The sequence below is a fragment of the Pongo pygmaeus genome, chromosome 5 (genome assembly GCF_028885625.2).
Source record: "Pongo pygmaeus isolate AG05252 chromosome 5, NHGRI_mPonPyg2-v2.0_pri, whole genome shotgun sequence".
Lineage (NCBI taxonomy): Eukaryota > Metazoa > Chordata > Mammalia > Primates > Hominidae > Pongo > Pongo pygmaeus.
The window spans coordinates 128,304,345-128,327,276 of record NC_072378.2 but is presented as its reverse complement, the minus strand read 5'-3'; the positions used below and the strand labels follow the sequence as shown (position 1 = coordinate 128,327,276).

The 22,932-nt window shown below is 35.4% G+C and overlaps 1 protein-coding gene across 3 annotated transcripts in view; it reads left to right on the top strand.

Annotated features, from left to right (window-relative positions):
* PTPRK (protein tyrosine phosphatase receptor type K) overlaps positions 1-22,932 on the top strand; it is a 560,453-nt gene that overhangs the window by 448,882 nt on the left and 88,639 nt on the right. For all 3 annotated transcript variants that reach the window (XM_054491562.2, XM_054491561.2, XM_063666564.1), the window contains exons 12-13: positions 8,403-8,676; positions 11,358-11,394. In XM_054491562.2, coding sequence (XP_054347537.1) covers positions 8,403-8,676; positions 11,358-11,394 — 311 coding nt within the window. The remainder of the gene's footprint in view (positions 1-8,402; positions 8,677-11,357; positions 11,395-22,932) is intronic.

Genomic DNA, 22,932 nt, shown 5'->3' with positions numbered 1-22,932 from the left:
CCACCCCAAAACTGAAGGTGGGCACAGAAGGACTGTAAGCAGAAGTTACCATGGGCAGTTTTACATTTTTAGAAAGATCACTCTGATAGAAACATGGAGAATGGACTGGGGATAATCCAGAAGGCTGGAGTAGTCCCTGTGAGAAGTGCTAATGGGCCGTATTAAGAAAGTAGCAATAGAAATGCAGGCAAGGCTGTGCCTCCTACATAAGGTTTTTAGATCAGTAAGATGTGTAAAGCTTCATGGGAAGGGAGTTTGAGTGGAGACTTTAGGTAAGAGGAGATGGTAGCTTTTATATTTGAAGTGGTAGCAGAGTAAAAATACATCTCAGAATTCAAGGTTTTGTTTTTTGAGGTTATTAAGTGATAAATATTTTTAGTATTGTTACCCCAAATCAAAAAAGTAATGCTCTCTCTATGAAAAGAGGAGTTATTTTGTATATTTTGTGTACCTTACCAATATTTTCACCAAGTTTTAATCTCTAAGAGATCATGGTGTTGTGTTTACATAAGAAGTAATGACCGCAGTGAAAAATCCCATTCTGCATAATGCAGCACTAAGTTTCACCAACCACATTGTCCTTCTGTTACCCATTACTGCTTCCCTATGCTAATGTAGAACATGTGCGATGCAGTGCTGGCAAGTGTGGTTCTTTGACGAAATTAATTTTTGATTTTATAATCATTCTAAAAACTGAACATTGTTGCCTGACTTAAGTAGAACTTTGAATCTCCTTACCAACTTTTTGAGATCTATCCTTACAACTGTCATCACTTGACAATCATTGCTGTATTCAAAATGAATATTGTCTACATTTAGAATCAATTCCCTAGAATACATAATTCCTTTTCTTTTCTTTCTAAAAGGTTTCTTCATAAATGAATTAAAACTCTAACCTGGGAAAATATAATTACAAATTATAATGCATAGAACGTCCCATTTATTAAAAGATTGATCCAATGTAGCTGTGTTTTCAAAGAATGAAAATAACAGCAGCATGTTGTAAAAACACAAAATAGTTTCTCTGTGGTGAGACTGTTTATTGTAAAGTTAATAAATGAATATGTATTTTATTTCAGCATTTTCCAAACAGAAACTCTACCCATTTTGCACTGCAGCAAGCTACCCATTCTAAGGTTACTTTGTTTTGTGGAGAACATCTAATTTGCGTTTCATAACATTAAGCACCACCTATTTAGTTTGATAAAATATAGTCATGAAATAAAGTCAAAACCACCATTTCTTCCACCGTTAAATTAGGAAAAGAAATTGTCTGATGTTCTAAGTTCACTGATAGCTTAACAGACAAATGTATGTTAGGGTTGTATGTCTTCCTTGGGTCACATAGCTTTAAAATTTGGGGCTATCCTCATCCACCTGCAGAATAGTCTGTTTCATTACATAAATTTAAAGATATCAAATAGTTCTAATTTTCCTAACCACTATCCTGACCTAGAGCTTACTTGAATTCCAAATAAAACCATCTTGAAATTTAACTAGAGATGGAAATAATCTTTTTGCCCTATTTTATGGGCATAAAGGTCATATGGTCCAATTAGATCAAATAGGTGTTACTTTAATTTTATGTTTATTCTCTAGAATCATAGTAGGTAGAATCGTTATAATTTTTCTAACCAAAAATAGGAGGAAGTATGCCCTTCTTGTTAAATCTTCTTTCTAGCCTCTAGAATACCATAGTCCCAGCCCACAGCTTGCTTATGACCTTGTGAGAAGCCCTGAGCCAGACCCGTCTTAGCTTAGCAACTGTCGAATTCCTGACCCACTGAAGCTGTGAGATAATGTTTGTTGCTTTGAACTGCAGAATTTCAGGGTAATATGTTATGCAGGAAGAGATTATACATGTACTCAAGTAGTATAAATCTTCTCTTTCTTCAGATTTCTGCCCAGTGGATACTTTTATCACATAAGGATTTCTTGACCAACCCATATAAAATAGCACTCTGCATTCCCATCATTCCCTCTTTCCCTTAGCCTGCCTTATCTTTCTCTAGAGCACTTATCCCTTCTTAATATGTGTTGGTTTTCTGAATTTATTTTTTTATTTGTATCTCCCCACTAGAATGTAAACTTCATGAGAACAGAGACTTTTGCTACTATCTTCATTATTTTAACCTCAATGCTTAAAATAATTCATGACATGTAACAGATACTCAACAAATATTTGGTGAACAAATGAACTGGAGCTAAAAATATAATAGCCACATTCTGTAGTAAGCTTATCATCTGCTAAAGAAAAGACATATACCTAAAAAACTGTTTTTAACAGTATAATATCAAATCATATTTGTAATGTACCATGTTGGTACATGTAATGTGCCACGGCCACATACTGATGTATCATATAAGCAATAAATATTATAAGACAGCAATGCTAGGTCTTTTGTTTTTTCCACCCTAGAGTTTTTGAGAATACCATTTATGGTTCTGATCAATGGATCTTTGGCATTATAATTGTCAGTGGGTTAGGAACTAGATTAAACATGCATCCATGTGATTATGACTTCTACCTCCATGTCATCCTTCAGTCATCCTCACCTTAAAAATTACCCCACTGCCTTTAGAAGACAGAGTACTGAGGAATGAAGATAGTTCAAGAAGGCTTCATGGCAGAAGTAGAAAAACTAGACAAGAAAGGCAGAAATTCTTGACTGTATGTTTAGTATATTTGGGTAACAATGGTCATACCAGCTTCAAATGGAAAATAAATATCAGGAGATAAAACAAGAATGGAGATATAAGGTAAGGAATGTGGTAATTTATCAACCCCAGCGTAAAAAGTACAGAGTTTGACTTATGAAGGAATGGAAGAAATGAGGATACAGAGAAATAGTATATTAAAAGGCATTATTAAGAAAAATTACAGGGAGATAGAACTTGGTTAAAGACAGGAATTATTAAAGTTAATGCCAGGATTTTGAGCTGTGTTTGTTTGGTAACTATTAGTTCCTTTTACAGGGAGATTAGTCAGGAGAGAAGTAGCTTATGTGTTTCAGGTGTGTAAAGGTAAAGAACGGGATTGGAAAGATAACCAGGGATGATAGTTAAATCTTTACCCCCTGGTGCACTAAAATATTGGCAGTACGAGCAACCGTAGCTTTGGGACATTGGGAAGACTGTTTATAAGAGAAATAGTAAAATATTGGAGCTAGATAATTTCTCCTAAAGCCTTAAGAAGACATTTTAGGTTAAATTTGAGGTTGTTTATATACCACTGTATAACTTGTTATTTTGCTATCACCAAGAGGTTGTGCAAGCTAAAAGTATAACCATGTTCACAGAGTATTTACTTAGTAATGGGCTTTTAAAAAAATCTATGGCAGGCCATTATAGGTAATTTTGGGTTCAGCCCCAAACTTTGTAAGCATTAAATTAAGAATACTATCTACCGTATGTATCACAGTCTCTTTTTGAGTAAACGGCAAAATCCCCTTACGCATTTTATTTCTTAGTCTTACAACTAAGGGGAAATTATATAATGAGAAGTCATTATTTGGCCTCTCTAAAACAAAAAAAATGACTGCATACCAGTGTTTAATCAAATTAGATTACAAATGATCCTCAACTTTTGATGGTTCAATCTATTATTTTTCTTTAAAATGATAGTGCAAAACCATTGAAATTTGAATGTACTTCAAATTTTAATGTTGCTATTATCCTGGGCTAGCGATATGTAATACATGAGATATTAAACAGTTTATTATAAAACAGGTTTTGTATTAGCTGATTTTGCCAACTACAAGCTAATGTAAATGTTCTGAGCACATTTAAGTTAGGCTAGGCTAAGCTACGATGTTCAGTAGATTAGGTCTATTATATTCATTTCAATTTACAATATTTTCAACTTGTAATGGGTTTATTGGGACATAACCCCATCATAAGTTGAGAAACATCCATATAATGTAGTAAAATATGTCATTTTAATTTTTTAAAAAATAAGGAAGTCACATTTTGTGTATTGAATGAAGATTAATTATACCAATATATTGATTTAATGTAATTACAGAAATACTTTTGAAGTTTATTAAAAGGAATGGGGAATATATGAACTATGGGTAGAGTGATTAAAAATATTATGATGACTTTGGAATAGTTTTAATTACTAAAGTACTGAGCTCACATAATATTTAGATCTAGCCAGAGTTTAGTACCATTAGGTAATTAGATAACCAGAAGAATGAAGAAGCACAATCCCATTTCATGTAATTAGTCAACTCACTTCTAGTGCAAATTCTCATTTCTTATTTCGTCTTTTAATTAATTTGTATTGATAAATAAGAAAATAACAAGGACAGAAACAGATTTAAAAATTGGAAATGTGGTTAGAGAACAGCCTCTCAGATTGAACAATGAAGGAAAGATAGTTTCTTTTAAACATGGACTATTGTGACTTTTTGTTATTTTTATAGCTGTTTTTCACTAAATGTAAATACTTCTTAAAGACTCACCATGATTACAGTTGATCTCTGTGTGAGTTATAAAAACACGTCTTCAGTGGGCATGAAAAAAGGTAGAAATAGATGCACAAAGTGATGCATCCAGAAAGATGCTGACTAAAGACAGCCCAACTAAGGAGAGTAAAATGCCACTAGAGGATTTTGAGGGATACTGGTATAAGGAAAGATACTTTTCATATTTTCAATATCTTTGAAAGGTAGCATGCTGAGGAGGTCCAGAACAGAAAGATAGCAGTACAGCAGACATGTGTATATCAAGATTTTAAACTGAAAGTGGTATTTCTGAGTGATGTTATAGAAAAGTAGTACAATTTCGGTTTCGTTTGGGTGTAAAAGCAAAAGGGAGTATGAGAGATGACTTTAAAAGACTCTGAAGATCTACCTCTGGGTAGCTGTCTCAGTCACTTTAAATGCTTACCATGGACAGTCACAGGTTCCAAAGTGGACAGAGTTTAAAAGAAGGTATATATTTTAGTTTTGTTGTTGTTTTAAACTGTATCAAACTTGAGAGGGGCAGAAAGCATTCTAAAGATGGTAGAACACTAGAAATTTCAATAAATAAAAGTGAATATAAGGTCCGTGAAAGCCAGGTTTTTTTTTTTTTTAACCTCTCTATTGTCAGAGCCCGCATGATACCTGTTAAATATATAATTGTTGAATGAAAATGAATTAATGGATACAGTGTCACAGGAAGAAAGGTAAATGAGAAAATTCTTACTCTTCAAATAATGCTCAGGATTTTTCAGGTAAAAAATGTACTTTCGTGGAGAAAGAAAAAGAGTATCTTGGATATGTCCTAAGCAAAAATATCGACAGAAAAGGCAAAAGCAATGTATTCATTTCACAAACACTTAAACATCCATTATCCTATTTGAAACCACATATTCCAGTGTGGTTTCAAATAGGATAATGGACGTTTAAGTAAGTATAATATGTGAAAATGTAATGGCTATTGTATCAGCTTTTGGAGTTAAACATATTTGGGGTTAAAAAATATCTAGAAACTGGGGTGAATTTTATATCATGAAACCATTTCTCCTGGTATGAGTGGTGGTAGAGTGGAAGGCTTATAGAGTGTGGTGACCAGGTTATCTCCAACTAGCTTTCCATCTAATGTCACTCATTGCACAAAGAATGTTTTAGAAATATGCTTGGAAGCCAGTTCTCAGAAGTCTTTTTGTATGTATGTGTCTTAGTCTGCTCAGGCTGCTATTACAAAATACTAGGTGGCTTAAACAAGAAATATTTCTCACAGTTCTGGAGGCTGGGAAGTCCAAGATCCAGGTGCTCTCAGATTTGGTTCTTGGTGAGGGCCCCTCTTCTAAAGGCCCCCTCTCCAAATACTATCACTTTGAGAATTAGGGTTTTAACATGAATTTTGGTGGAGGGGGGGAGGGACACAAATATTCAGTTGGTAACACTGTAGTATAAAGTAGAGAATGAACAAAGTGAGGCTCCTGGTTTAAGTTTTAAGGGGAGCTCAATTTTTCTGCCTCAGTTTCAATAGTAACAAAAATATAATACTTCATTTCTGTAATGACCATTCAAAGAATAAATGAATAATATTGGTAAAGAAAAGATATATAAGATTAAAGTGCATGGCACTGTAATTTATATTTGTATATAAATTATGTGGAAATCATTTTCTTAATTCTTTATGAAACAAGCATGTCACTTGTATTTTAGAACTTATAAAATTGAAATAATTTATCTTTCATTTAATTGAGAGTAGGGCCAAATCTGAAAGTTCAACCCAAGGCGTTGATTTTTATTTTCTATGGGAACATACTTAAGGCTCTTTCCCAAGGAGCCTATTGCACCTTTTCTTCCTTTACTCTTCTCCAACACTGGCAATTTACTTTGCTCCTCATAGATCTGGATAGACAAGCTGTCTTGCATGAAGTATCCTGAATTTGTAGTGTAGAATCTCTGTCAATGTAATAGAATTAGTTAAGATTGAATGTTCACTAGATTTTGTGTTTCTTTTCTAGAGGTATGGGATAATTAATGAGGAATCTATTTTTAAGGATTAGATTAATGATTAACGAGGATAGGTAATTATTATCATTCTTTAGGGCAAGAATATAAGGTTACATTTGTTTGGAGAGCATGTATGAGGGAGTTTATATGCATATGTGGATGTATCCACAGGACATGCAAATGTATAATATACAAATATGAATTATAAATTTAAAATAAAACATAGCATATGTCAGCTATGATCATTCTCGTCTTTCTCCAGGGCTATGTGTATGTATTTTCTATATCTTAAAATTGACAAGTGCCTGCTCCATGGATGCCTGAGAGACCATGCATCTTGTCAGTAGCATTCTTAGAAGCTTAGCAACCCAACTTGGCAGAGGTATAGGGAATGATGCAGCACATATAATTTGAAATAACATAGACTTCTGCCTTGCTTGCTCAAATCGCAATTTCTGACATTAATACAGGTTCTGTTATCTTTTTAGAGGAAACGAGATGGATACGAACCTACTGATTTATTAGCAATATTTTAATGGAAAATGGGAGCTTGAATAATTAGGAAGAAAAGAAAATCTGTAATTTATCAATTAAATTATGATTTAACTCTTTCTTTTGATGTCCTTTTGTTTAATCTTTTTTGTTTTGAAGATCTTTTGTTTGTGGGTATAAGAGTTTATATTAAATTAGAATTTTATACCAGAGTCTAAACTGTTTTAATTTTCATAGACGCATATTCATCTCTCTCTCTCTCCTTCTCTCCTCTCTCCTTCTCTCTTTCTCCCTCCCCTCTCCTCCCCACTCCCCTCTACCTACCCACCTCTTTCTTTTTCATGGAAGTCTTTTAAAGAATGTATTCTATGCCTCCTGGAGATCCATTGACTATCAATATGCAGCCCTACATATAATTTATGTTCAACTTACATAAGATACCACATATATTTTTCCAGAATTTTTAGGAATTTTAAAACATTTTAAAATATATTTATAATATATAAAATATATTATAATAATAATGTCAACTTTCATGGTAATATTTTACCTGAAAAAATTTTGACGTAAAGAATTTTCTACTAAAAAAGAATATTGTTAATATACCAGTTTCAGAGTTGTTAAAAAATATTGTTAGAGATCAGGGAGATCTTTATTTTAAATTTGCCTTGTTTTTGTTTGTTTTTTTCTCTCCTTTGTAAAGTAATTGCAATTATAGAAAAGTTTTAAGACTTAAAGATATCAGAAGGTTTAGGTTAGAGCTTTAATAGGCCAAATGCCATCTGTTTCTACAATTTGTAACATTTTATTATTAACAACTCCAGAAGAAGGAGGCGGTCTATTTCAGTTGTGAGGACAGATTTCTGTCCATCTGTGCCCGTATTGCCGCATGTCACTTGTATTTTAGATCTACATAGCTCTGAGCCAATGTAGATGCCGTGGCAAGGTCAAGAGGTGGAGAAGCCTGTCAGTACATTCTGTCTCTGAAGCTGTGACAACCACAAATGGGTGCTTCTAGCACCGCCCTGAGGCAGTCATTCTGTTAGACCTTGGAGCTGGACTTTCTGTAATATCATTTCAAGGGAAAATGTGAACTTTAAACATTTAAAAATATCAGACAAAGAACTGAATCTGTGATGTGTCTTTGGTTAATGTCAGAATCCTTATTAGGGTGGCTCATTCCTCAACATTTAAAAATGTTGAAAGTCCTAAGGTGATTGTTCTTCTTTTTATCAGTTTCTTTGTAACTATGGTGATGTTAGGGACAGCAGCATCTATGTGGATTTTTCATTTTATTGCAAAATAGCTGAAAAGGGTGTACCAGGTTAAGACTAACTTTAAATACTTTGAAATGTGGTGTGTTAATAGTCAACCCCTTAAAAAAAATCGTAGTATCTCAAATCTCTAAATATGTGTGTATATATATGTGTGTGTTTTTTTTTCTTTTCCCCAAAGTGCTTATCAGATTGTTGTGGAAGAACTGCACCCACACCGAACCAAGAGAGAAGCCGGAGCCATGGAATGCTACCAGGTTCCTGTCACATACCAAAATGCCATGAGTGGGGGTGCACCCTATTACTTTGCTGCAGAACTCCCCCCGGGAAACCTACCTGAGCCTGCTCCATTCACTGTGGGTGACAATCGGACCTACCAAGGCTTTTGGAACCCTCCTTTGGCTCCGCGCAAAGGATACAACATCTATTTCCAGGCGATGAGCAGTGTGGAGAAGGTGAGCTTCCTCCAGGATTTGCTTTTTCCCTGCTTTGAAGAAAAGCTGAAGTCAAATTTTATAAATACTCAGTATCATCTGTCAAGAAAAAAAAAAAAAGAAAAAGAAAAATTGCATGTAGGGGGTTCTGTTCTCAACAGTGTGCACAGTTTTGGGGCTACAGTAGGGCTGAGGCCGCACGCCAGTTCCATTTCACAGGGTTCCTGTTTCCTAGTAACTGCTTCTACTCGAGCCTTCCTCAGGAAAGCCCACAATAGCAATTGAGAGTAAAATGATTTGAAAAGGTGGGTGTGCTGCTGCCGGGACTCCACCCTCAGTAATGATCAGGCATTGTTCTGTCTTCCTTGCTCAGTGGTGGCACACTTCAAGAGATTAAATTTACTGCAGGATAAACAGAATGCGTGTTCCACAGCAGGCTAATAAAACCTTATAAGCTTTTCAGGGGTTTCAAGCCAAATAGTAAATAACAAGTAACAATCCTCTGATTACCAAGTAATAGGGCGCCTGTGGTATATCTGACTGAACCTAAACAAAAGGCAGCCTGGCGATGACTGGCTGCTGAGCCATTACAGAAGGCTGCTCTCTGTTTCCCTGGTTGCCCCTCCTTTTCCCATTTTGGACACAGTTGTTTTTGAACACTGCCACTGATCCCAAATGAATATTGAAGAGGAAAACACAACAGGACATTAGAAACGACCGGCAGTTCCGTATGTGAGAAAACAACCTGGCCTTTCATGCCTCATGCTGTTCTCTTTGGAAGATTTTCTTTCCTAAAACTTATTTTTATTTATTTATTTATTTATTGGCAGACAGAGATAGAGGGTAGACAAATGTTGAGGATAGAAATTTTCACAATTTAAAATCCAATAGAATGATGACATTTTAATGGACTTGAAGCCGTATAGGAAATTGCTGGGTTTATGTAATTGAGTCCCTAAGGTGAGCACCTGGGAGTGATACATGATATACAATTGCATCAGTCATATTATATCTTAGAAGAGTTTAATTGGAAGACAACAATCCTTTTGCATTTCTGCAGGGGCCGTGAGAGCTTTGGGTATTGATTAGCTGCTTTTGAATCAAAGCTTTGTTGTTTGCTTGCCTATATGGTTGGCTTGTAGGTAGCAAAGAAGAAGCCCACAGCGTCTTCTAAGATGTGCTCCAAAGTCAGAGGCTGCTCGTGGTTGAAGATGCTCTTCTCGTTTACCTTTAAAGAACTGGGGTCTTTAGAGAGTAGTCCAATGTCCACTTCCTGCCCACGTATCATTCCATACCACTGTTACAACTGGGCTACTCTAAAAACAAAACGCTATGGAAGTTATTAGTTCATTCTGGGTATAATATAGCATTGAGTAGGAAGCATAGTTTTGTGTGAGGGTTTTGATCTTTAGAGAGGTTCCAAATTAACTTTGATTATTTGGTCTATTATACCAGAGGAGTGTTAATGAATGTCTGCTACTTATAAAGGATTTTCTCTGCATTCTTTAAAAGCTTTTTGATATGAATTTTCTCTTCCAATTGTTAATATATCTACACTGTGGTTTAATCAAAGTACAGAATAGCAACAATATATTTCACAGTTATCTTGGCAAAGAGTTTTAAAGTTGATGTGACTTCTACAAGTAGAGATTGGTAATGCCGATAGAAAGTTAACAGCAATTGCTTTTAAGAAATGAAAATCCTTTGGGGCCTTTATGGGACTGTGAAATAATCTCTCGCAGGTTACCATGAAGGTCTCAGGCCACAAGTAATAGAAGTGCAAATTCCCCCCTCACTGCTTTATTTTAATTTAAAAATAAAAAATGCTTAAGTGGAAATTGTAAACTCTTTTATAAATTATCAACATATAGAACTACTCAAGATAGAGTTATAAATGCATCTTGCAAACAGATCGCCTCTGGTTTGTTCACTGGCTTTGATACCTTTTCTCACCTCTTGTGTATTCAGGGATGTACACTGACTCAATTAAGTCCTAGAGGAGGAAGAGTGGGGCCAAAAGTAGCTGGCAGGGACATGTGTCTCCTATTGCCACCTGACAGCATTAAAAATAATCATATTTTTTCTTGTCCTTTCCTATTGCTTCTACTTTGTATACCCGCTCTGTCCAGCAAGAGGAGGAAAATTATCTATGCTGAGAAACATTTAACTCCTAATAGCTAAATTAAAAGAAAGAAAGAACAGATAAATTACACCGCAACTATGATGTAATGTTTTGATGATCTTTCTAACTGCTATCATTTAGCTTTTTTAGTCATGCTAGGATCCAAATGAAAGTATGTAATGTTCAGCTTTGGTTTGAGTCTACAGTTCTCAGATGAAAATTAAATTTATATTTGGACCTGATTTTTATTAGCTTTGCAAATACATTTTTCTGATAGTTTACGAAGTACTATACATGAAAATAGAATGCTGTACTACTTGTCACAAACTAACCTGTTTCATTGCAAGGTAAAAACAAATATTTACCTGTCTATGAAAACTAAAATATTTTTCAAAGTTCTTACTTTAGATTTTTAAGTATCCCTAGGGAGGCATATTTTTTAAAGTTTTCTTAATGTTAAAATTCTGTTGTTTATAATCCCTTTTTATGACCCCAGATGGATCTTCATAATAATTATAGTTTATGAAACAGGAAACATTATCTGTACATTGACTCTTTTTTTTCATTTTTACTCTATCAGGAAACTAAAACCCAGTGTGTGCGCATTGCTACAAAAGGTAAGAGGTTTGCTTTTTTTGCTTGTTTTAACTACACTCACCCCCTTTCTAAAATGGAAGGACTTTGTTCCCTGCTTCAGGGCTAAATATGACATTTCTGTTAAGTTAGTTCTGTGACTCATTTGCGTGTCTTTAACAACTAATGGGGTGCTACTTCCCATCCTCTAGTACTTGACTGAAGGAATCTTGTTATGATAATAGGAAAGATCTAGAAAAATCTTAGAAGGGCTTATTTCTGCCATTTAGTGTCTGAAAGGTCTTGTGCTGCTGATCAACCAATATCTTAGGAAAAGGTCAGCAATAGCAGATGAAAATAGCAAGTTGCTTGTTTAAAAACCTCTATTACTTTCCATCGTAGACAATCAAACATAAAAAGAACCAAGCTAATTCATGTTTATATAAGATTATAGGGATAGAGATTGGTCTATATCTTCATCAGTAGTGCAGTTAGATTGAAGATCATTTACTTTTTTAAAAACTTATTCTGAGAAATCAGATCTGTGATGGCTAGCTAATAGCCAGGGCAATTCCTGCTGACCTGGCATATTGTGGCTTAGCTGCCTAGTTTCTTTGACAAGAGAAAACATTTGCATCTTTGAATGAGTATTTAGAGTTCCAAGTGGGGGAGAGTCTCCTACATTCTCTGTGTTTTTAATTCTTCATTTAAGAGTTACTTGATTGTGCTAACAAAGGAGAAATTGCTACTTGGTGTATTCTAGCAAAAGAAACATGAAAAAGCTGTCTGCATGCAGACGCGGGCCTCCTCAAAAGGTTGGTTCTTTGGGTGGTTTGCTGCCGGAATCAGTAGCAGACCCACATTTGTGTCCAGTAGTTGATTCATTTGGGGTAAAAATGAATGGCCATATTCTGTTTGTACTGGCATCTTTCCTTTCATCAGTTTTTTCCATCTAATCATCAGTTTGCTCAATCAGCATTTGTGCTTTACTCCTGATTTGTAAGGCAATAAAGAAAGACATTCTCCTTAACTCTTGTGAATAATAAAGAAGCTTTATGGAAGAGAAAAAATATATACTTTTTCAATTCACATATGAAGATTCCTTTTGATAGTTTTTATTTAAAAAAGCAATTGTTAAAGAGAAAATATACACAGACACATATGATGTATAAGGATTTTATTTTAAAAATTTAGCTTACGAATCAGGAGCGAGAGTTGAAATTTTTAAAAGATAATAGAATAAGGCATTTAGGTCTATATCACCTGTGTTTTTCCAGATTTAAAGTAGAACCAAAATTGTAAAAGGGTCCCACATTGACCTCTGAAGTTCTTTAGACGTGTCATGCTATGTTTCTGTAACCGAGAAATGATAGCTATGTATTATCCTAACATAACTTTTTTATTCAGTTATTTCATTATTTGCTCTTGCCTGAGATGTTTGTGTCCTTTTATCTCTCTCCCGATACACATTTAAAAAATGACAAATATCACATGATACTTAAACTATAGGAGGATTGAGATCCTGGAAACAGTCTTACCATGTGGCACAGAATAATTGATAGAAACTTTGAAGTGGTAAAAAATAGTCCATTATTTGTCTAATAATCTAGCTCTCCTACACTTCTGGATCTCAGGAATGCAGTGTGGTGTGGTGTAGTGAGTAAGAGAAAGGACTCTGGCCTTATACTATCTGAGTTCAAATATTGACTCTGTCCCTTAGGAATTTTTTAGTATTGAGAAAATTATGTAAACCCTCATTCCAAAAATTAAATAATAGAGTACCTACACCTTCTTATTGTTTTGAGGATTAAAATAACATATATAGGCCAGACACGGTGGCTCCTGCCACTTTGCAATGCCAAAGCGGGAAGATAGCTTGAGGCCAAGAGTTTGATATCAGCTTGGGCAAAATAGCAAGACCCTGTTTCTACTGAAAATTAAAAAAAATATATATATATTAGCCAGGCGTGATGGAGCTCACCTATGGTCCCAGGTACTTGGGAGGCTGAAGTGAGAGCATTGCTTAAGCCCAGAAGTTCCAGTTTACGATGAGCTATGACCATGCCACTGTACTCCAACCTGGGTGACAGAGTGAGACCCTGTCTCTAAAATAATAAAATAAAATATATATGAAGTGCTTAAATAGTGCTTACCATATTATAAACAGTACATGTGTTAACTATCTTTATACTAATAATTTTGTACTTAAGAGGGACATAATTTATGTTAGACAGTTATGAATGAAATATGTATAAAAACAAAACTAAATTTTTGTGATCGAGATTGCTAGGACAGGGGAGAAACTACGGGTTTTTTGTTTGCTTGTTTTTTAATGTTTTTGCCCAGGTCTGATATATTTTCTTCTGTGAACATTTAGCGTTTTTTCCACATATGAAAAGCTAACCCTGTTTTACAAAAACTAAAAAAAAATTAGCCAGGCGTGGTGACATGTGCCTGTAGCTCCAGCTACTTGGAAGATGGGAAGGTTGCTTCAGCCTAGGAATTTGAGGCTGCAGTGAGCTATGATTGTACCACTGCACTCCAGCCTGGGTGACAGAGTGAGACTCTGTCTCAAAAGAAAAAGAAAAGAAAAGAAATGAAAAAGAAAAACTACCACATTTATTAAAGTAACATCAACTTATTGCCTGACTACATTTTAAACTAGCATGCAAGTATGGTCAGCTTTGGTGTGAAATTTTTCAATACGAAAATAAAAAGTTTTCTGACAGGGCATTTTGAAGAAACATTTAATAGTCAAAATGGCATAATCTTATGACTGGGAAGAGGCATGAAGGAACCTTCTGGTGAAGGAATGGTTCAGTATTTCACAGGTGCATATGTAGGTAAAAATCTGTCAAACTGTACGTTTAAAATGTGTGCACTTTACTCTTAAAAATTTGTGTGTGGATATGTAGGTAGATAGGTAAAGTATTTCCCAATATAAAAAAATGAATTATACATTAAAAATTGCGTGACCAGAGTTAGAAACAGCACTGAGTATATTATAGAGGAGTCTCTGGAGTTTGAAAGGCTCCCCTTGCTAGCTTCAGTGAAGGTTTCCTTCTATCGGACGAGGTGCATTTTCAGTACATAAGCCACTTTCAGTGAGAAGGACAACCCTGCCCAGGAATCCCTGGGCTGAATGAAAAGGGTCTAGAAAGGACCTTTCTTAGTCCTGGATGACTCCTATGGGCAAGTCTTGTGTTTCACCTGCCTCACAGTCAGACCCTCCCCTGCCCCCCAACCCCCACCCCCTTTCCAGTGTCAGTTGTGAGTACTGAAGAGCTAGAACCTTGCTTTCCTAATATCCTTTGCATTTAGATCAATTTTGCTGAAAAGAACTTAGTTCTCTGGAAAATCTGGTGTCCCTCCATAAGACATTCCAGTTTGCGGTGTGACCTTTTACAACACAAATTTTCTGTTCAGGCCATACGCAACAGTCTGTTGCTTTTTTTCGCATTTTTTTGAAAACTTAAAACATTCCAAATGTAGTCCGGGACAAAGTACCTTGAACAAAGTGTGTGTTTCTCTCACTCACTCTCTCATTCTCTGGAAATTGTTTTTCCATCCCCTTTATTTTAGAAAAAGTTGTATTTTGTATGGAGAAGCCAGAGTTCATTGTTACATGTTAGTATCATATTTATAATAGAAAATAAAACATTTTACTAAAACAAAAAAAATACTTATTTAGCCAAGTTTGAAGCTCTGATTTAATAGTCTTATACATCACTATATGCCAGGGACAAGTACAGAGTGAGAGTCATATTAAGTACAATAAATATTTGTGGAGATGGTAATTGAATTTGAACAAAACGTAAGGTAGATGCTTCAGCTTTCATGTTTAATCAAAAAAGTTACAGTACCGTCTGCAACTATGAAAAGTATCAGCAATATGTGAGTTAAGACAAATTTATTAAATAACTAGAGTTATTTTTATTTCTTTAACTGTGCATTTATATTGTGATATATATTTCATATTCTAATATAGAATACTTTTGCCAAAGCTAAGACTTTATTTTAGTGACAAAGCAGTCAGTTAAAAATATAATCTATAAACTAATGTGAATTAAATTAAATTTAATCCTAGTCTGTGTCTGTATCAGTTTTATTCAAAAGAGTTTTCTTCAGCTGAATTCTGTGATAGGAAGACAGTTTAGCTCAAATTGTCTTTTCATTGTAATCACTGCTATTCTTATGACCATATTCTATAGCTTCTTTGCTTTCCTGGTACTCACATTTCAATGTGAAGGACCTATTCAAGTGAATTAACCAGAATGAATGAGTTGATATATTAGAGCACAGAGTCCAAAGAGAACCTAGCTATTATTACCTCTTATAATAAGTCTTAAATTCAGGATGCAGGACATTATGATGAGAGATTAAAATTCTATCAAGTGTCATAAGGATGGACATAACTAAGTAGCATAAGAATGTACCGTGTTTTGCTAATGAGAAACTCTGACTTCATTAGTGGATGTCTTTAAATTTTACAGTCAAAGTAGAAATAATAGCTCTGAATATTTTTATAGTTCTCAAGCATAAGATCAGAACTAGAAATTAAAAAGGAGTAACACATACAATTTTCAACATTCATCTTTTCCCAACATTTTGAATTATTCTTAAAGTTGGTGACAGTTCACCCATTACTACTGTATATCTGGAATACCCTGTGTCTAACTGGTTTCATCTTAATTCGCTTCAAATTGGACCCCGGAACCTCTCTTTCTGCTCTCATTGCTAGTGTAAGTAGACTCTCCACCATGTTCCTAGAGAAATAGCCAAGTCACTGAAACAGAAAAGATATGAGTTGAGGACCTTCGAAGGTACATGATCACTGTTTTCATCCCAACCCCAAGTTAGATGGAAGTTAAATATTTCTTTGCTTTAAAAGTAACAAACTGTTATTGTTTGCATATGGAGTATTACTAGTCTAATAATTTTTGACAGAATGATAACTGGGATGCTAGGATATAGAGAGAAATGGAAAAAAATAGAACCGACCTGAAGATGATTCAAGCATTTTGCTTTTATGGAAATTAAACTGTTTTATGAAAAGATTTCTGACTATTACCCTCTCTTTCCTGAGAAGCCTGTTGCAGGTACCTTACATTTATGGCCACGTCTACAGGAGAGAAGTGATGACATTCATTCATAAACTGATCAAACTGTCACTGTTAACTGTGGAAAGGATAGAGTTTCTAACCTAATTTGTAATGCTGTAATCACATACTTAGAAGAGACTGGAAAAACATAAATTGGTACAACCTAAGGGAACTAACTTATAATCCATTTCAGCAAAAAATTCACAAAGGTAGGTGGTTATATCATCAATATTCAAAAATCAATAGCATAGCAGCAACAAAACAGTATTTTAAGATGACATCATTTATAATGTGTCTTTAAAAATTAGAGTAGGAATATATCTGGCGAAAGATAGATTACACCTCTACACTGAACACTACAAAATCTTATTGAGAGAAATTAAACAATACCTAAATTAATGGGAAGACACACCATGTCCATGGATTAGAAGATTCAATGTAGGTAAAATGTCAGTGCTCCTACATTAATGTGTAGATTTAAAGCAATCAAAATCCCAATTTTGTTAAAAAAAATTAACAATCTGATTCTAAAGACAAAATGGAAATGGAAAAGAATAAGAATATGCAAAGCTACTCTTAAAATACAGTTCCTGGATGTTATCAAGGCCAATATAAAGTTATAGTAATTAAGACAGTGTGGTAATAGCACAAGAATAAAAATTCTGACCAGTAAAAGAGAAACTCCAGTAATAGATGCACACACACACATTCACCATTTTTTATGACAAAGGTAAAACTATAGGGAAGAGGGGAAATGATACTCTTTTCAATAAATGACAATTTTTCCATATCTATATGGAAGACATTATATCTTGACCCCTAACTCACACTATATAAAAAATATACAGCTACATATAAGAGTTAAAACAATATAGTTTTTAGAAGAATATAGAACATATTTTATGATGTTAAAATAGTCAAAGATTGACTCCACCATCCTCCACCAGAAAAAAAATAAAAATTTAAACAATTTTTAAAAAAAATAATAGGCAAGCATTTCTTAGACAGGAGATAGAAATATGCTAAACAAAAAGGAATAAATGATGACTTCTACTTAAGACCTCTTTCCTGTCAAAAGATGCCATTATGAGAGTAAAATAGAATTTACAGAGGAGAAAAGATACTTGTAATAAATATATCTGAAATAGGGCATATCAAAAACATATTTAAAAACTATTAAAACTAGTGAGGAGACAAGAGACAATCCACTAGAAAATGGAGAAAACACCTGAGCAGACACTTAAGAGAAAAGGAAATACAAAATGATCAATTAACCTATGAAATGGTGCTCAACAGGAAAATACAAATTGAAACCACAATGTGATTCCACTACACCTATACCAAAATTAGTAAAATGAAAAAGTGTAGAAAATACCAAGTCTTAAGAAGGATGTAAAATAACTGGAAATCTCCTACCATCCTGCTGGTGGGGGTATAAATTTGCACAACCACTTTGGAAAACTGTCTAGCAACGTGGACTGAAAGTAAACCTATGTCCCAACAATTCCATTCCTGGGATGCTCACCAAAGAAATATGTATGTTAATACACCCAAAAACATGTAGTGCAAAATTTATAGCAGCACTATTTATAAAAGCAACAAACTGGAAATAACCCAGCAACAACCAGTAGTAGATTGGATAAGTAAGTTGGGTATATTCACATAATGCCATGCTCTAAAGCAAAGAATGCAAACTATGACTACACAAAATAATATACATAAGTATAACAAACATTATTTGAGTGAAAGCCAGACAACAAAGAATATACACTTTATTGTTTAATTTGTAAAAAAGAGATAAAATAACTAATAAAAGTTAAAAGGTATGCAGTACCTATATAGATGTATTATGATTTAGATATTATATTATCTAGATATGTATCTGTCTCAGGGGTTGCCGAGACTACCCTCAGATTTGGTGATTCACAAGGAGGACTCAGTCATCCTGTGAGTTGTCCTGTTCTCATGGCTACGACTTATTACAGTGAAAGGATACAAAGCAGAATAAGGACAGGGAGAAGTCAAATGGACAAAGTTCAGAGGAAGCCAGGTGCAAGCTTCCAAGAGCCTCTTCCTATGGAATCACACAGGACATGCTTAATTTCTCCAGGACGGAATTGGGACAGCACATGTGAAATGCTGTCTATCAAGAAAGCTTATTAGAGACTCAGTTCCTAAGGTTTTTAGTGGGAACTGGTCACGTGGGCCCCTTCTTGCTAGCATCTGCCAAGATTCCCTACTCCCAGAAGGAAACTAGACTTCTAGCATAAAGCACATTATTTGTGCAATTTAGGCACAATGAACCACTCTTCTCAGGGAATGATGGGAACCCTCCCAAATCCGAGTTCCCGGACATCAGTCCAAGGTCAACTTTGCAAGCAGCTCTTTCCAAGAATTTCAGTCTTAGTCCTGCTACGTTAACCCTTTTCTGTACAACATCTATATCAAGTGTCTCAAGGGCTAGTTAAAAGAATATTTGAAGAAATTAGAGAAAATCCCAAAAATTATACATACAATTAAGGAAGTAGAAAATTGGATGTATGAAAAATAATTAGAAAATTAATCATTATTGACACTAAGAGAGAAATCTGAGGGATGATTTAAGGACCTCCTTTAGATAATGAGTTATGACATAAGATAAAGTCACCCATAGCCTGTATCTCTCCCAAATCCTTCTCTAAGTAGAGAATATGGGCCTACTTTATTTGAAACACTTCTGAAAAGTATTTCTTGAAAACACTCTTTAGAACCTTCTAAGAAATGACAGCTCATTTAGTCATTTGCCATTCAGATTGTATACCAGCTTATATAATACCTTGATTCATTAATTATTTGCTGAACAATCCTAAAAATTATGTTTATCCATTACCCATTCATACTTTTACTATCTTTCTACACCCAGTATGTATGCAGTTCAGGTTTTCAAACTCTTACTTGAGTAAATAAGAACAGGTATTTAAAAGCATATTTCTGGCTAGGCGCTGTGGCTCATACCTGTAATCCCAGCACTTTGGGAGGCCGAGGCAGATGGATCACAAGGTCAGGAGTTCGAGACCAGCCTGGCCAACATAGTGAAACCCCATCTCTACTAAAAATACAAAAAATTAGCTGGGTGTGGTGGCGGGCACCTGTAATCTCAGCTTTGGGAGGCTGAGACAGGAGAAGAGCTTGAACCCGGGAGGCGGAGGTTGCAGTTAGCCAAGATCACGCCACTGTACTCCAGCCCAGGCAATAGTGAGAGACTCTATCTCAAAAAAAAAAAAGAAAGAAAGAAAAGCATATTTCAGGTATGCTCAGGTATGGATAAAGAGAACAACAGAAAGATTAAGGAAGAAAAATACATGATGACATAAAGTCTTTGATTTTTGGTGGTAAGTAGATATAGCATTGAACAGAAGTTTAAGGAAGTATAGAAATCTGACCTTAGGCCCCTTAAACACCTGATCTTAGGCCCCTCTCATTGACTACTCCTTAACCATTAGCTATGTGCTGAATAAAAGCTGGGAAACCAGAGAAATTAAAGAGGAAAGAGGGAGGGGAAAACATAGTGGAAACTTCACAGAGGCATCCACAGGTCATTCCAAAACCATAGTATTATGCTCACTATTAGCAACAATCTAAATGAAGAAAAGGAGAAGAAAGGAAAAGAAAGGCCACATTGCCGGGGCTTACACAAGCCTAATTCTAAGATTAAAAAAAAAAAAAAAATGGTGCTTATGTTCTGAATAATGGACACTTCTGGTAAAGGAGCCAGAAAAAATTTAAAGACACTCTAAGCATGGCCAGACATGGTGGCTCATGCCTGTAATCCCAGTGCTTTGGGAAGCTGAGGCAAGAGATCCCTTCAAGCCAGGAGTTTGAGATCAACCTGTGCAACACAGTGAGACTCAATCTCTACAAAATAACTTTTAAAATTAGCCGGGCATGGTGGCAAACACCTATAGTCACAACTACTTGGGAGGCTGAAGCAGGATGATCATTTGAGCCCAGGAGTTCGAGGCAGCAGTGAGCCATGATCACTCCACTGCACTCCAGCTTGGGCAACAGAGCAAGACCCTGTCTGTAAAACAAAACAAAACAAAACAAAAAACAATAAGCAATGCAGGAAATATTTAGGCAACAATCATGGCAAATACAAAGACGTTAAGAAAATGAAGAGGAGATAGAAAAAAAAAAACATGTATAAATGAAAAAGGATACTGCTAAGGAATTTAGTAACCCCAAATTCATGAATGGTTATAATCCAATAGAAAAAATATATCCAACTCTACACCATTACTTAGGTCTTAAGCCATATTTAAATTATAAATATGAAACCAAGTATCACAGGGCCAGTTCATTTATATATATTGGTTGTAGATCATTTTCAGGTTAAACTACCCCTTTTTAATTTTTGCTATTATTTTAGTATGTTTTTCTTGTTCTTTGAGTCCTTTAGAAAGTGCTTTGAGGGCTGTTTACTGGGAAAAGTGAATTCAAATTGCTCTTTGTCAAAATAAACTTTGTAACTTTTCAGTTCTCTCAAGATAATGATCAAATTTGACTTTTTAATGAAATAGTTTCTTAAAATTGAAAGTGCCAAAAAACTTTCAAATATATGGAAAGAGAAAGATGGATATGATAGGATTTTTTTTAACTCTCTTATGTTTGAAGTTATTTATTTCTTTATTAAATCAAACAACTAAGGGGTTTAATTTGGATAGAAATAAAAGTCATACAGTCACCACCACAGCCTTCTAGAAACATGGAATCCTAGGATCAGGGAAGTTAAGTGTCTATTTAAAGTGTCATTTCATATCCTCATGACTTGTAGCAAAGCAGGATTATAAGCTGGTCCTCCTGACCCCTAGTCCATGGTTCATTCTTCTCTGTGCTAAGTGTTCTGCATGGTCCAGGCTCTCTGATGGTAGGGATATGAAATTAAACATGAGTGAATCTGTCTTCAAGGAGTTTTTATTCTTTTAAGTAATATGTGAAACTTAAGTAAAGTATGATACAAATGTGCTATGTTCAAAAGAAAAAAGACAAAGTGGCTGGAAAAGTGTAGTGAGCAATGCTTGTGTCCCACTGCAAATAGCATTAGCCTTGGATTCAGACTAGATTCTAGATTCAAATCCCCCCTCTGCTATTTATTGGCTATTAGGATTTGAACAAGTCATCTGAACTCTCTGTGCTGATGTTTTCTTATTGTATATAAAATGGAATTGGAGTTGAAAATTATTAATTTTCAGAACTGACAAAAGAGCAGAAATAATAGATGTGAAATTTCTAGTAAAGTACATGTGAGACATTTTTAATACATACTTATAATTCATTGCTATTATTACTATTATTCATAATTGCTTATGGTGGAAAAGCTAAGAGAAGAATTTTATGGAGGAAGTAACATTAAATCTTACTTTCCAAGATGGACATGATTTTGACAGTTGGAAATGAAAGGGAAGATGATCCAATTAGAAGTAATTAGGTAGAACAAAAGCTATAGGACTGGAAAACATGCTTTACATCTAAAGAATAAAAGTTTTCTGTCTCATTCATATCAATGCAGGGAAATAAAAGATGGAAAGTTTATGTTCATATTGGACAGCACCTTGAATTCAAACTGCATTGCAAAGGCAACAGCAAATCACTGAAAGTTTTTGAAGTGAAAGCAACTTAATCCCAGCTATATGTAACATTTTGGGTTAAAAAAAATCTCAATAGCATATATGTTAGATTGATGCAGTAAAATAGTAGAGGTGAAGAAACAAGGTGAAAGCCTGGTGTAGCTCTTTTTTCTCAGCCTTTTCTCTTTTCTTCCCTTTTTTCCTTAACAATTCATCTCACAACCATTGGGGTGGGGCAGACCATGGTAGGACCCACACCAGTGGGAGAGGAAAGAAGCAGCAGTGGCCCCACAGACCTTGTCCGACCCTGAGCTGGATGGAGGAGGCAGTCTCACAGAGTATCAGCCTTGTGTGGCATTTCAGAAGTCAGTCAGATTCAGAAGCTTGTCTTCATGGGGACGGTGGGTGGCACGACCCCGTGTGGTAAGTCAGAGCTTGAGCAGGGAGGAGAGTGTCCACATGTGGAGGTGAACTGCTGGGGTTTTGGAGCCCAACTAGGGTGAGTAGAATATCAACACAGTAGGCAATCCACCTTGGGAAATGAGAGCCCAAGTGTGGTGAAAAGGGGACCTGTCAGGGACGCATAGCATGGTGTGAGGTGTCAGAGTCCAAACAAGATGAAAAGCTTGGGGGTGGGGAGTCAGACTCTGAGGGAGGTCAAGCAGTGTATCAGAGCCTTATCAGTCTAGGTGCATGAACTTCCAGGCAGAGGTTGGTCATGTGCAGGGTGCCTGAGTCTGCATGGAGTGAGGAGCACAGCCACGCAGGGAAGGAGGTGACAGCAGAGATGGCAGAGATTACGTGTGTGGCAGGGTGGGGGTGGGGGGAGAAAGTTAAAGAAAAAACACAGGTGAAACTGTGTGTGTATAGGTGT